This window comes from Struthio camelus, chromosome 17 (assembly GCF_040807025.1).
Source record: "Struthio camelus isolate bStrCam1 chromosome 17, bStrCam1.hap1, whole genome shotgun sequence".
Taxonomy (NCBI): Eukaryota; Metazoa; Chordata; class Aves; order Struthioniformes; family Struthionidae; genus Struthio; species Struthio camelus.
In genome coordinates, this window is record NC_090958.1 from 5,496,699 (window position 1) to 5,510,929 (window position 14,231).

The following is a 14,231-nucleotide window of genomic DNA, read 5'->3' on the forward strand; positions in this document are numbered from 1 at the left end:
AAAGCCTTTCTACCCGTTGCAGTGACCAGATTCCTTTAGACTATGACATTTTTGTCCCACATTATGGAGAACAGCTACACATCTAAGGGTAGTGTATCGCAGAGACATCGGAGCTGGCTCGAGTGCCAGCAGCAAACTAACCACGGTGTCTCTGAGCTCCACATGGAATCATTTCCTTGCCCATGCTGAAGTCCACACTGCCACCGCTAGCCAGATTTCAATACCTGCACAAGCACTAATAAGTCCCAGCTGCCCTGCTCACTATGTAGAGCGACAAAACCCATTTTGTCCCCACAGCATGTTGGACACCGGGAGAGATGCTGGCTGTCCATTGGGGGGTTGTCATGGCAGTGAGGCGTGCAGCCGCATGTAGGAATCTGGCTGGGGAGGATGCTGGCTTTGCACACCCCATGGTGGAGTGCGACTCTTTGAGATCCAGCCCTCAGCAGGGAGATCCTGGAGACCTTGTGTCTGGAAGCCCCGCAGCAGAGTGCTGCTTCAGCCAAAAAGGACTGAGGAAAAGATGGGTGCTTCCTAAGTGTGGTGGTGGTGGCCCAGGGTTGGCTCCAGGGTGAGTTGGGGTAGCTCCACAGAGCGTTCCAAATGCCCAGCTTCTACCAAGTCCGTGGGGGATGGATGTGGAGATACTAAAGGGCACTGGGATTTAGTGAGGTGTGCAGATGGGGATGTAGCAGGAAGGGTTTCAGAAAGGAAAGCAATTGGAGTAGTCTGCTGGGGTGCTGAGTACAGACTTTCTTCTCTCACCTCCTAGATGGTGAAGGACCAATCCACCATGGAGTCTGCTCCTCTTGGCTCAATCGGATACAGACTGATGAAGTAGTGCCCTGTTTTGTAAGAGGGTGAGTGGTCCACGAGGGGTCAGAAGGATGTGACAAGTCCCCTTGCAGGATGAGCTCTCTGGGCCCTGCGTCCTCCTCTGTAAAGCACCATGGGCGTGGAGAAAATAGGGCTGGCTTTGTGCTCGAATGGGTTCCTCCAGGACGTAGCTCTTCTGCACCAAAATGTCGCTTTCTGAAAATTCACTTCATTTTTTACCCTGCCCTCTCTGGGCTACCGTTCAGCTTGCCTTGGCCCCACATAGGCAGAGGGGAGGGAGGGAGCATCGTACTTGGGTTTAACTGGTGCCTTCCATTTGTGCAGAGCGCCTGGTTTCCACCTGCCCCAGGATCCCAAGGTGCCCTGCATCCTGATTGGCCCTGGCACAGGAATCGCCCCTTTCCGGAGTTTCTGGCAGCAGCGGCTTTTTGAAATGCAGCACAAAGGTGGGTCCTTCTCCTTGCTGGCTTTCTCCTCCCTTTCTCCCCGGGCCAGGGAAGGCTCCCACCAGCCTGGCGGCTAGACAGTCTTGTGCAGGGTGCTCGGTCTGCCAGCAGGTCCAAAGAGGGGTCTGAGAGGCAGCTTGGGGAACAAGGGAACCAGAGGTCCCCCCCATGCTGATTGCATCTCCTGTCTCTCCCCCAGGCTTGAAGCCTTGTCCTATGGTCCTGGTATTTGGCTGCCGGCAATCCAGGATCGACCACATTTACAAAGAGGAGACGCTTTTTGCCAAAACCCAAGGTGTCTTCAGAGAGTTGTACACAGCCTACTCCCGGGAGCCGGACAAACCAAAGGTGAGTTGTGGCCACTGCTCCAGCCCCAATGCACAGCCCCAAGTGGCTGCGGCCAGCTGGTATAGTGTGCCCAGCACAGCAGGCCATGGCAAGCCTGAGCGTGCATGCAGAATCATCTCCTTCCCACTGCAACTCCACGCCAAGGGCTCGTCCCCATCCCTGCACCAGCAGGGCTGCATGCCCCCATCACTCCCTCTTCAATCTGAAGCCATCCTCACCAGGCAAAAGCAGATGAGGAGGGGGAAAGGTGCAAGCGAGGAGAGATGTCCCCCAGGAGGATGGCCCAAAGCCAGTGCAAACATCTGGTCCAAATTCTCGCTGCCACCTGAGCAAGCCCAGCAGTGAGATATGAAGATGTGGAAATGCAACAGCCAAGTGAAGCTTTGCCACTTTCCTCATCTCTTTTCTGTCTGCCAAGGAAGAGCAGAAATCAAACCCTGCCCAGCGCAAGCTCTGAAGAAGTGTGCAGCTTTTTCCCAAGCTGAGGGCTACACGTAGCCCTGCAGCTCCGTCCCAGCTTGCCTCTAAATTTTCCTGCTGGTAGCAGAAATGCATACTGTAGACCTGATTATTTTTTCCAGCAGTACTACCTGCCTGCATCCTGGTGTTTTTAGGGGGTTTCACTGAGCAGATGCAGGCCCTCAGGGTGGCCCTCAGGACCAGGCCTCCGTCTCCAAGCAGAGGCCTATGGGTGGTGGAAAAGTGTCCCCTTGGGCACCCAGGCCTCCTCCCCACAACGCTCAGGCTGTCTTCAGGCTTTGCACAAAGCATCCAGGAGATGCAGGGCAGGTTTTTAGGTGCATGTTGCAGAACAGTGTTGGGTGCTGCAAGGTTCGGGCATGCCCCCCGCAAGAGGTGGTCGCATTGTGCTGCTGCGTGGGAGGCGGCTGGTGCATGTAGTCGGACGGAGCATGCAAGGAGATGGGGCTGAGAAGATGTAGTTAACATCAGCTTCCGTCTCCTCCCCCAGAAATACGTGCAGGACGTGTTACAGGAGCAGCTGGCCCAAACCGTGTACAAAGCACTGAAGGAGCAGGGAGGCCACATCTATGTGTGCGGGGATGTCACTATGGCTGGGGACGTCCTCAAGACCGTTCAGCGCATTGTGAGGCAGCAGGGCCAGCTGTCAGTGGAGGAGGCAGGTGCTTTCATTAGCAAGCTGCGGGTGAGTAGCGTCTCCTTCGTGCACCGCGAGACACCGCGAGAGCTCCTGCCAAGGGCGCTGCACCTGGTGTCTCTTCCTGCAGACCAGGGAGCGCCGAGGATACGGGCGATGAGGGGGGCTGCAGCGCCCACCCACACTGCTTGCAGCTGGGCAAGGTCACGAGTGTGGTTCTCTACCAGCTTTGGGTCCGCGGTGGAAGTAGCTTCACTTACAGGGCTCTGCTCCAGGCTGTAGCCCCCTCGGCATGTGCTGGACTGTGGCCACATGCCTGTGCTGTGCCTGTCCAGTGCTGAGTGCTAAATACAAGCTTCTTTTGGCGTCCTTGGTAGGGCAGATGTCTCTGGAGCACAGAGCAGTGCCAACAGCTGGACAGGACTTATTTGCCTCGCTAAGCCCCCACTGTCCCTCCATCACTGCAGCAAGTTAACGGGACAGTTTAAGGCCCCCCCCCCCAAAATCTCCTTTGTGCGTGTGGCTGTTGGCAAACACGGAGCTGCAGGTGTTGCAGCTGAAGCAGAAGTAACCTCAGTTTGGGATACCAGCCTGAGGACGGATGCTCGGGGCTACGCAGCCATCCCCCTTCTAAACCATGTTCCCCCATGGTCTCAGGAGCATAGGGAGCCCAGAGCCAGCTTTTTAGCTGGTTTGCAAGTGAAAGTCCTAATATGTGGGACGTCATGGAGCTGCTTGTCCCCCGAAGGCAGGCGGTCCTCGGACTACCTGCCGTTGAGGAGGTCGGCTGAGCAGCTCTGCCACTGCCCTGCAGTGTGACCTTGGGAAGGTCATTTCATCGCCCTGCTTGTTTTGCCCTGCCTTGTCTGTCTTCCCCATCAGCTCTTGCAACAGGTCCCCTAACATTTGGTGGGTATTTGGCAGTTGCTCACAGTGCTGGAGCTTTCCGCTGCTGCAGCAAGACCAACTGTTTGTAAATACTTTTTTTTTTTCTCACTGTCCCTCTGCCGTCCTCTGTTTCAGGATGACAGCCGGTACCACGAGGATATTTTTGGAGTCACCCTGCGTACGTATGAAGTGACTAACCGCCTTAGATCCGAGTCTATTGCATTCATTGAGGAGAGCAAAAAAGATACGGATGAGTGAGTTGACATGTTTATTTTAACCCAGGTTACTGTCTCCCAGGCGTGTGGGCTGTGGTATGGGGAAGGAAGCTTTAACTTTTTCACATGTGCGGCACTTAGAGCAGAGGCTGAAAAAGGCATTTGATTTTTGCGCTGGAAGCAGATGCCTGCATGGCAGTCTCTGTAATAGCTCTCATCTCGCTAGGGCAAATCCCCCCTGGGCGTTCCCAGGTTATCGCACCCATCCTACCAGCAGCCTCCATGTGCTCCCCGGACAGCAAGCGGGTGGGTGCATGGGCTGCAAGGCTTGCAGGACCCGCGGTGCTGGTGCAGCCAGACTGCTGCCTCCCAGGGCAGTCGGTGGCTGATACCCATGGCAGGGAGGTCTCCATGCTGCCCCCACGCTGACAGTTGCATGCCCAGTTTGGAAAGATCGGAGACTTTTCTTTCTTTCCACTCTTGTAAAAACAATCAAAAGAAGTAAACATCCTGGAATACGTCAGCAGGTTTCGCCCCCTTGGTTTTGCGTTGGGGTGTTGCGCTGTGAGCAGCCTGGGGTGCAATCCCTTCCCTGCGCTCCCAGCTGTGGCATGTAGTGCCCGGGTTTCCCAGACCCACTGTGGTTTGATAGGAACCATGCAGCGCACGCAGCAGCATTTGCATTGTGTAAAGAGGGCCTCAGTTTCCCATCTCCAGGGATAAGGGTTACTTGCCTGCCCACCTCCCCCACATGCAAAGAGCTCCATACATTAATGCCTATAAAGTGGTCCCTTGAACAGGACCTGTGGGAAGAAGCGGGTGGTGATTACTGCCTTTAATTGCTGGGTCATTCTGCCAGAGGGTTGCACGGGAGAGTGCGATAGTCTGTTTTCTGAAAGAACAGCTTAAGATCTCATCCTGCCTCCTTGCAGCAGAGGGCAAAACTCCCGCATGGCTTTGCTCTGCATCAGCCAAACGCTTAATCCTATTGAGCCCTGGTACCCGGCAGCTAGACTTACTCCTTGCACTAGAAAGAGCCGGATCAGTAAAGGGGCTCCCACGCTCCTCGCTGCTCCCTCTAAGGCTGCCCTTTCTCCCCTTTCCCTTGCAGGGTTTTCTGCTCCTAACCGGACCCTTTGGCCCAGAGGGGATGCCAAACCAGTCCTGCTGCCCCCTCCAGCCGGAGGGCACTGGGTTTTGTATTGCACGGACACGGCGGCTCCTTTCCCGTGGGGAACTGCCCATGGAAAGCGCTCTGTCTCTCGTCCTGTTGTTGTGTCCTGATGATGATGATGAATTTTATTTCCTTTTTGTCCTCTTTCTCTTGCTCTCTCTTGTCCTGTGGCGGTTTCTTTTCATCCCTATTTCCCTTCCCCAGATTTCCCCACTGAAGTACGATGGCTTTATAATCCACAGTGGCTCTTAACAAAACTTTACATTTCTCCTTCTCCCCACGAGGGCATTTTGCAGCTGCATGAAACCACCACGCTCGTGATCATCCACAGTTTTGGGGTTTTGGGGGAGAGCAGAGGTGGAGGGGGCTGGGTGAGATGGGGGGTGCACAGACTGGCTAGTTCCTGTTGCTCGACCACAACTGGGGGTTTTTCCCCCACACCCCCAGGGCCCCTCTTCCCCCGGCTCAGGACTTGGCTGAATCCTTGCATGGTCTTTGCTTTCCTTTGGACTTATACAGGCCAGGGCACGTACCCGAGGCCGGAGGCAGAGGATGTGCCGTGCTCTCATGCCCATGGACTTTGTTCATCCCCAGGCAGCCTGGGTGCAGAAGTGTTTGCTTCGATCCGAAGGCTGGGCCGTCCCTGATTCACTGATTAACACGTAACGATTTCACCTAAATGGGCTCTGTGCTGTGTTTGCCTCCTTCTCCCTTCCTTGTTCCCCATGAGTCTCTCCCTCTGCCGGCGCCTGCTCCTTATGCTGCCCTGCTCCTGCTGGTGTGAAAGTCCTCCCACGAGGAGCAAGCCCTGAACGTGCAGGCTGTGTGTGCAGGCAGAGACTGACGGCAATGACTGCCTGTGCCTCGGGCCGCTCAGCCAGGCTGTCCTCCAAAAGGCTTTACAGGAGACATGCGATCTGCAGCGCAGATGGGGAACAGGTTAGCCATGATGCTGGCGGGAGAGATTCGGGAATCGGCTGCATCCTAGAGCTTCGCACGCTGTGAACGCATGAACCCGTGTCCCGGAGAGCCTGGAAAGCCCCAAGGCTGAGAGAGGAGTGGGTCCGACCCCAGCTGCAAGAGGCACCTCCAGCTAGCGAAGGCCCTTGGGAAGCAGCGCTGGGGCTGGCGTGGTGGCTGCTGAGGCTCGTTGCATCCCTCACGCATGCCAGGGGCTGTTGAAAGGCCAGAGAGCATCAGCTCCACCTTAGTGCTGTCTCATGAGTGGTTCTGGGCCAGCAGACCCCAATCCCATGGACAGCTTTAGGAACAGAAACTGCCTGCGCGGAGTGACCTGCTTGGCAAAAGAAATACTGGCGGCCTTTTGGTGGCAAGCCAGTCCCCTGCGTAGGCTCTGCGCCACCCGTGAGCAGCACGAGCTGTCTCTGCCCGGACGCCTTGCGCGACAAGGGAGGTGAGATCGGATGCAAAGACGCTGTGTGACGCTGTGTGACTCTGGGCTCTGACACACTCACACCTCAGCCCTGCTGCAAAAATCTGGCCCCAAAAGCAGTCCTTTAACACGATCATGGGGAGATATCAGTCCCTTTTCGAGAGAAAAGCTGTCAGCAAGGTAAAGCATGCGTGACCTTGTGTGCCCTTCCTCCGTCTGCTCCCTCCCTCACCCTGTTCCTCCCCAGAAGGTTCTTCCTCCCTCATTTTTAGGGTGAGGGCAGCCCCGGCCTGCAGAGCGTGGCTGCAGCTCTCGCTGGAGGCAGGGTATGGGGCTGGCATTTTGAGCTAGTATGTGCTTTTCCCTTCCTCCTGCCCCCGCTCTGCTGAACCACGCACTCGTGCTTGTATGGAGCAGGGCACCTGCACTGGCGCTGGCAGAGGGTTTGTCCAGGAGCTGTAATGGTGAGTTTTCCTTTCAGAGGTTTAAGATTAGTTGGCCCAAGCCAAAGACTGAACAACCAGAGCTGCATGAGGTTTGTTGCTCTCCCAGCCTGTGGTGCAACCCACACTGGCTTCCCTGGCCTCAGGCCATGCGGTATCCTACCCTCAGCTGGGGCCTCCTACCCTTTCCTGCTGCTTGGCTAGCCGCATCTTCCATCCACTATAAACGCCTTCTGCAACCTCAACTCCCTGAATGCATGAAGCAGCTCTAGCCTGAAAACTTGGGAGCAAAAGACCTCCAGACATGGGGGGATTTGAGATCCAGGTCTCAGTTTTGTTGGTCCCAGCAGAACATCTAGCATGGAGTGAAATGCGAATGAATGCTGCCACGATGTGGCCGCAGCTGAGCTCGCTGTGCTGGAAGGGAGCCAGAGCAGGGCTTCCAGCCAGGTGCAAGTAAGGCTCAGTTTGTGACACTGCCTGGGGACTTCATCATGTGGAGTCGCAAGCGGGACAGGAAAAAGGGCAGCCCCCGGTCCACCTCTGGGGGTTGTGCCCTAATCCCAGAGCAGTCGGTGGGATGGGAGAGCTGGGTCTCTTGGATACTGTGACTTGTGAATTTGGACAGAGATCCCGCCTGTGGGCGCCAAATCCTTGTCCCTACACCTGTACACGGAGAGCAAGCTTGTCCCTAGCTCCAAGCCCTGTGGCTGACTCTGCAGAGTTAAAGAGCAAACCCAGACCTCATCCGCCTCCTTTTGGGAAGCTTGATTCTCGCTTTAGACTTTGTGTTCTGATCCTCCCTTTGCTAGAAGTATTGATGCAACCAGCAAAGGAGGTAGTTCCCAAAGAAATGCCCTTGTCTTCATCTTCTTTCCAGCTTATTCTCTGTTGCTGGCAATTAGCTTTCTTCCTGTTCTGCTTTCCGCCCCTCTTGCTATAACATCTCCCAGCTGGAAGTAACGTTGCTGCTGCAGGCTGTGTCTGCCATGAGATCGGCTTGCTCTTCCTGCCCCCAAAGCCTGCCATATTTTCCCTTTCGTCTCATACGCCAGTGAAAACACCTGGGAAGCGCAGCGGCGAAGGGAACGCAGTGGTGTATTCAGCCTGCCCTGTTGCCTTCGGTGGGATTTCCAAAGTGGGGCAAGGAGCCAGACCATCTCAAGTTCAACAGCCTTCGAGTAGATGAGTCCCTCAGAGCCCTTCAGAAGGGAAATGCTTTTTTAAGGCCAGTCTGCCTGTTTGTCTGTCCCAGGAGAAGAAAAGCCCTCCCTGCCGTGAAGGTCCATGAAGTTTATGTCCCTTCAGGGCTCTGCGCTGCCCTCTCTTTCCCTGGTCTGAGTAGGACCATTCGCTCCTTGCAAGCCACACAACTGGGAAATTTGGTTTGTTGTTTTTTTGTTGAGTCAGTCCCAGACGTCTCAGCTTCTCCTTCATCCCTCTTACCTGCAGGGGCTTGACACTCCCCTCGAGCTTAATTTTCTCCCTCAGCAAAAGGAAAAATAAACTTGTGAATCTGCTTTATCATTCCACAAATGCGGCTCTTTCACCAGTTGTCTAGACTCTCTTCATCTCAGTGTGACGTGTCTGATGCGTGGGCGTAGACACAGTATCTCCAGCATGCATAAACGGCAGAGAGTGTGGTGGGGTCTCCTGCAGTTCGGCATGATGAGCTGCCTGAGGATGTCACACTTGGAGGTGTTGTACCTCTCGAGCTCTCGGCTCACGAATCCGTCACCCCGGAGTACCTCCTGCCCTTCAAGCTCCTGCACAACCCGACGTGGCTTCTGTGGCCAGGGTCTACTAGACTTGATGGACTCCCAGCCTCATTAACTGTGCAATTCCTCTCTTTGTGGATGTCCAGCACCACTGTCTATTTTGCAGCAGCTCATCTCCTTTTCAGTTCCCAAGGTTTAAACATAAGGAAGCTCTTCTCCAAACACAGGAGTTGATGTTCAAGACATTATCAAAAGATTCTAGAATTTTTTCCCAGGATTTTAATTTCTAAGTTTTTCAAATGTCCACAGAAAGTTATGTGTGAACTGAAAACTCATGGGAAATGGCTCTGTGTTTTCCCAACCCATGCTGTTCACGAGCAGGGAAAAATAGGTTGTTGATTCAGCGCAAGGGTATCAACTGCCTGTGCTGATGACTTCAACGATTTCATCTCCCCAGAACGGCTGCTTAGGCATTTGCTCTTCTTTCTATTGCTATTTATGAGATACCCAACAGACAGTGGGAAAATAATGAGTCTTCTAGCATCAGGAATAGACTTGCAAAGATGCAAAACCTCTGCTGTCGTTGCTGGGTAGGCCTGAACTCATTGCACTAGTGAAACTGAGCCAGTTGCATCCATACTGGCTGAAGAAATTGGGGTTGAGTTTGAGCTGTCCGTGCTCCTTGTCCCACGTCCTGTGCCTACGAGTCCCCACTGGCTAGCAGGTGGGCTCAGTCCACAGTCAGAGCAGCATGAGCCAATGTGTCCATGCATGACTGGGAAACTTGCACTTGTGTCCTGAGCTAATGTGATTGTGTCTATGCAGAAGAGGAGATGGGAAGAGAATGGAGCTGCATGAACCTCTATGTCCAGTCCAACTGTGATTGCTCCATTTGTTGCTTTATTGTTACTATACGATGCCTCTTACCCCATCCCAAGCTGTAATCCAGGCTCCCTCCACCACCTCCCTCCAGAGATCCCTCCTTTCTCCTCCTTCACCCTGTCTGCCCAGCCAAAAGGCACAGCAAGCTGCTCAGCAAAGGTGGGTCCTGGGGATGGCAATGGACTTAAAGTGCCTTGTGCTGGGAAGAGACTACTGCGCTGGAGTTGCTCTCCCGTTCCCGCTATCTCCAGAGATGCTCCTGGGGGTTGAGGGCAACAGATGATTTCATTTTACAAGTGAAATTCTTGGTGGGCAAGTTCCCCCGGAATAACTAAGAGCAAACTTTTCCCCCTACTCAGCTGTGCTGTGCAATTATCTGCCACTGGCAGGGCTTTCTCGGGGGTAGGAAGGATTTGCGGGGTTAGAGTCTTTTTGGGCGCAAACTGGACACCACCTGCTGCGAGCACCACTGGTCTGTGAAAACCTATCACGTACTGGAGGCCACGTTTTTAGTAAAGTGTTGGGGGGAAAGTGCATGTTTGTGCTGCAGCCTCATGGACTTGCGCCGGGCCCAAGCCAAAGCTGCTGCATACCTTAGTACCACTGAAGCCATTAGAGTCATCTAATTTATACCTATGGAGGAGCTGCAGAGAGTTCCCAGTGTTTTTGGAAGGAGAATTTTATGTTCAAAACTAAATTTTGCTCCTGCTTTCACTGGGGACCAGTTCTTGGATTCAGAATTGCTCTGATAACTTTGCAATTGCTTTGATAGTTCCAGAGGGGGGCACAGTCCCTTTACAGAACAGATGGAGATACACTTTCAAGACCATTCAACTTTGCTGTAACTCTATCTTTGTTACGGCAGTTTCTCTGCTATAACAGGAGGAACGAAACGTGGCCAGTGCTGAACACTCCTGAAAACTGTGTTCCCGTGCTCAGACAAAATTAGTGTAGAGGCCAAGTCCTCCCAGACTCAAGATGCCTTCCATATCTGTTGGCTTCAGTGGCACTGGGGACGTTCAGCAGCTTGCAGGATCAGGCTTTCATAGCAGCAACAGCAGCAGCAATTTCACGATGACAGTATCTTTGCGCGTGTCAATCAGCACTTGCACTTGCCTGCAATGCATGACTCTCTAGTAATCCATTTGAAATCTACCCTCAGCAGGGAGAGCTGAGCTCTAGCTTCTTCCATATGGCCATGTGTATTTAACAGGAATTCAGGGGAGCTGGAGAAAGCTAATGAGATTGCTGCTTTAAAGCACTTGGTTCCAGAACAGACCTTACTAGACATCGAAATCTGCTTGATTTTAGTATGGGTACGAGGGCAACTCATGAAATAACTAAGCGTTGTTACGCAGACATATCTTTTTCCAGCTGTGCCAGGAATAAAGCAGACTAGAAACTCTTGGCTTCCACCCCTACAGATGTTGCCAATGAAGGCTATGATGGAAATCTGAGCCATTGAAATCACAGGGAAAAAAAAAATCACAGAATGTGAGTTCATAGCTGAGCAGCCGTAGCTTGTTTTCTGATGAGAGCACTGCATTGCAATGAGCTGACTACAAGGGCTGCTGTTTTCCTGCCTACTCATTCATATACTTACCTGACCAGATATCAGGGAGGGAGGAAATGCTTCAAAAGCAAGAAAATCAGATGTGCGAGCCTTATCCTGAGAATCCCTTGCTTAATGGGAGCCTACAGGCCAAGGCTTTGCAGCTACTCATCATTACCATGGCAGGGAAGTGGGCAAGACACCCAGGATTTCTCTTGTATCCAGTGGCCAAAGCTGGGAGAAGAAGTCTTTCTGGGGCTGTGGGACAGCAGGAGTGCATCACACCCAGACTACGGAGCTGGGCTGGGGTAGACTTCCACATGGCCTGATTGCAGTATTTGCACACAGCTTTCTGTAGGTCTGGTTCAGAAACCTCTCTGCTACTGAATAAGGCTGGACAAGTATTTTTAATGCTTAAAAAATTTGAAGATTTTAAATACTGAAAAAGTCAATCTTTTTGGCATCTTTTTGTTGCTATGTTTTTATGCATTGTTGGTTTTGGGCAGGGAAAGCAAAAAAAATTTTTTTGCAAACACTTTGAGGAGAAATAAAAATTAGTTTAAAAATCACCATTTTCTTTGAGGGGGGAATCTCACTTGTTTAAAAGAAGAAAAAAATGGGGGACAAAAAGCTACCCTTTGTGAATTGTCTTTTATCGTGAAAGTCTTTTAAAGTCACGTAGCCCCCGCGTTTCTTTTAAATTCAATATCTTGAATTTCCATTCTGAAAACCTGCATATGCTTTCAGATTTATTAATTAAATTCAGATTAATCACTTTGTCTGAGAAAGAGCCACAGGTTAAAATATGCAAAACATCCAGATTGGGAACACTTTATTGAATCACTTCAATAACTGACTTCTCCCTCCTCCAAAATAATGGGGAAATGTGTGAAAATATCACATTCTTTTGGCTGAAAGTGAATATTTTGTCCCCACAGTAATTGCCAATACAATTTTTAAAATGTTGCAAGGGCAAAAAAACTGCCTTCATACGTATACAGCTCCAACCACAGGCATTAGAGCTACTCACTTCCAAACCTGTTTTTTTTCATTTTTCTCTCTGTGTGATTGTGATGTGGAATCATGTCTTAACAAAATATGCTTTACAGTACTCAGCAGGCTGTCTGGAAACAGAAGATGATGTTTCAGAAATCTCCCGGTGCCCAGCATTGAAGTGATGGCTTTATAGCCAATGAAATTCAATGCCAAATTCTGCTTTGCTAGAAACCTACAAAATAGCCAGTCGTCCAGAATTCCCAAGGCTCAATGCGCTCCGCTGTCCTGAGATGCCTTCAGAAACCCTGGGCTCGGTATGCTAAAAAGAGCTTGAGAACAGCAGTGGTTAGGTTGCCTGCTCCGTTGCAATATCCAGAGCTCTTCTAGGCTTTGCACGATTCCCCAGGTAGCAGGTGAGCAGAGTGAGCAGAGCCCTGACTGTCAGCCAGGCCTCATTGCTTTTGAGATTGCATGTAGTTAGAAACATGAGTTCTGCCAGCTGCCCCGGGAATTTGATATTCAGTGCCAATTAATTTTTGTAATAGGAACAGGGATTTATTCCCTTAGAGGTACCTGTGAAATGTCTAAGCCTCAAAGGTTTGGTTTTTGTTTGTTTTCTGGTGGCCTTTTTCCTGAAGAGCAGTGGCGCAGAGATAAGAAAGGGGACCGCTCTGTGAAGGGTGGCAGCTTTGGGGCAAGCAACTCCCAAACTTTCCACTGTAGAGGTTTCCTAAATGCTCAGATGTGGGTAAATTCTGCTCTGCTAGGTGGGTCTCTCTCTACTCTCTGGTTCTCCTGCTCCTTCCTCCCTCCCCTCAGCACCTCCTCATGTCACTGTGCCTTCATTTGGTTTATAAAATGATGCCATGATTTCAGTCTGGCACATTGACTTTACTCCCATTTTGCATCCCGTAAGACATATATATTTGGAGGGGGGGTAGTTTATTTTGTAACTTTTATTGTGATTCTAAAGTAGGTTTCTTGTGAGGAGTGAAGGGGTGGGGACAGAGGGAGCAGGGACGAGCAGGAGTTGTATTTGATCATACCAGTGCTTTAAGCGGTCAGGAACATGGTTTTCCCCTACCTCTGAGCTCTCAATGCTGCTAAAATCTCTGCCATTCGTACAATGTACTCCAGCCCCTCTCTCGGACTGACGCCAGCTCTGTTTGCAAGATATCCACATTGTTCTAAAGCATGCACCTCTTTCTGTATAGTTCCAATCTTCTGGTTTTATGGAATAAAATACTTATGCCTGTTTGCATTACAGTCAAAATTAAAAAGTGAACTAAAATCTAGCGGGCTTCGTTCTTCTCTGATCTCTGGGTTCTTAATGCTCAACAGCCTCTCCTGACATCTTGGCCTTGCTCTGTTTGGCCACCGGCGCTGTAATAAGTAAATAAAAAGCAGGACGGTGGCGTCGGCTGGCGAGATCTGCAGATCTGCGAGACAGAAACACGTTCTTGTAAGGCTGTTTGACTTCACAGCATTACGTGTCTTGGGTCATTTGCGCCACGTCCGTTGGAAAGACACCACAGCTGATCAGGCAGAGCTGCTTGCACGCCACGTGCAGGGCAGCTTTCTGTGCTGCAGCCGCAGAGACGGTAGTCCAGACGGGACCCGAGACACCCGAGCCATTTGGCCAGCAAGAGCAATAGCTGCCGGTGGCCGGGGGAGTGAGCCGGGACCCTGGGAAGGGCTTTCAACACGGGAACGTGGGAACATCGGGCAGAAGACCTGACCTCCAGGGACATGCAGAAATCTAGGTTTAAATTAGCGCTGCGCCTGCGTCAGCTGGCCCCGAGCCGACCGGCGCGGCCCCGAGGAGCGCCGGGGCGGCCGGGGCAGTGGGGCGGCCGGTGGGAGGCCCGCAGGCAGGTGGCGGCCCCACCAACGCAGATCAGATCCCCGCTGAGGTACGGGAGCTGGGGCTGAGCTCAGCTGACCGAGGGAGGACCCTGAGTTGACGGCAAGGAGCAGCAGAGAGGAGGAAAAGCAGCCGCGTGCAGGGAGGCCTGCGATCCTCGCCAGGCGCCGCGCTGTCCCTCCCAGCTGAGAACGCGAGGGAGCGGCTGCCGTACTGCCGCGGGCCTCCCTCCGGGCTGCTTCCTCCTCGAGCCTGCAGTGCCAGGCCGGCCTGAGGGGAACGTGGCCGCCAGCCCTGGCGTCACCTCCGACGTGGTAGCAGTGCTGCTTCAGACACCACAGCGGTGTTGGCTGAGACG

At 52.5% G+C, this 14,231-nt stretch overlaps 1 protein-coding gene across 1 annotated transcript in view; it reads left to right on the forward strand.

The window, feature by feature from the left end:
• NOS1 (nitric oxide synthase 1) overlaps positions 1-5,702 on the forward strand; it is an 81,190-nt gene extending 75,488 nt beyond the window's left edge. The window contains exons 24-29 of the mRNA XM_068911058.1: positions 773-860; positions 1,162-1,283; positions 1,483-1,631; positions 2,602-2,796; positions 3,772-3,890; positions 4,963-5,702. Coding sequence (XP_068767159.1) covers positions 773-860; positions 1,162-1,283; positions 1,483-1,631; positions 2,602-2,796; positions 3,772-3,890; positions 4,963-4,978 — 689 coding nt within the window. The 3' untranslated portion in view covers positions 4,979-5,702. The remainder of the gene's footprint in view (positions 1-772; positions 861-1,161; positions 1,284-1,482; positions 1,632-2,601; positions 2,797-3,771; positions 3,891-4,962) is intronic.
• The last annotated feature ends 8,529 nt before the right edge of the window (positions 5,703-14,231 follow it).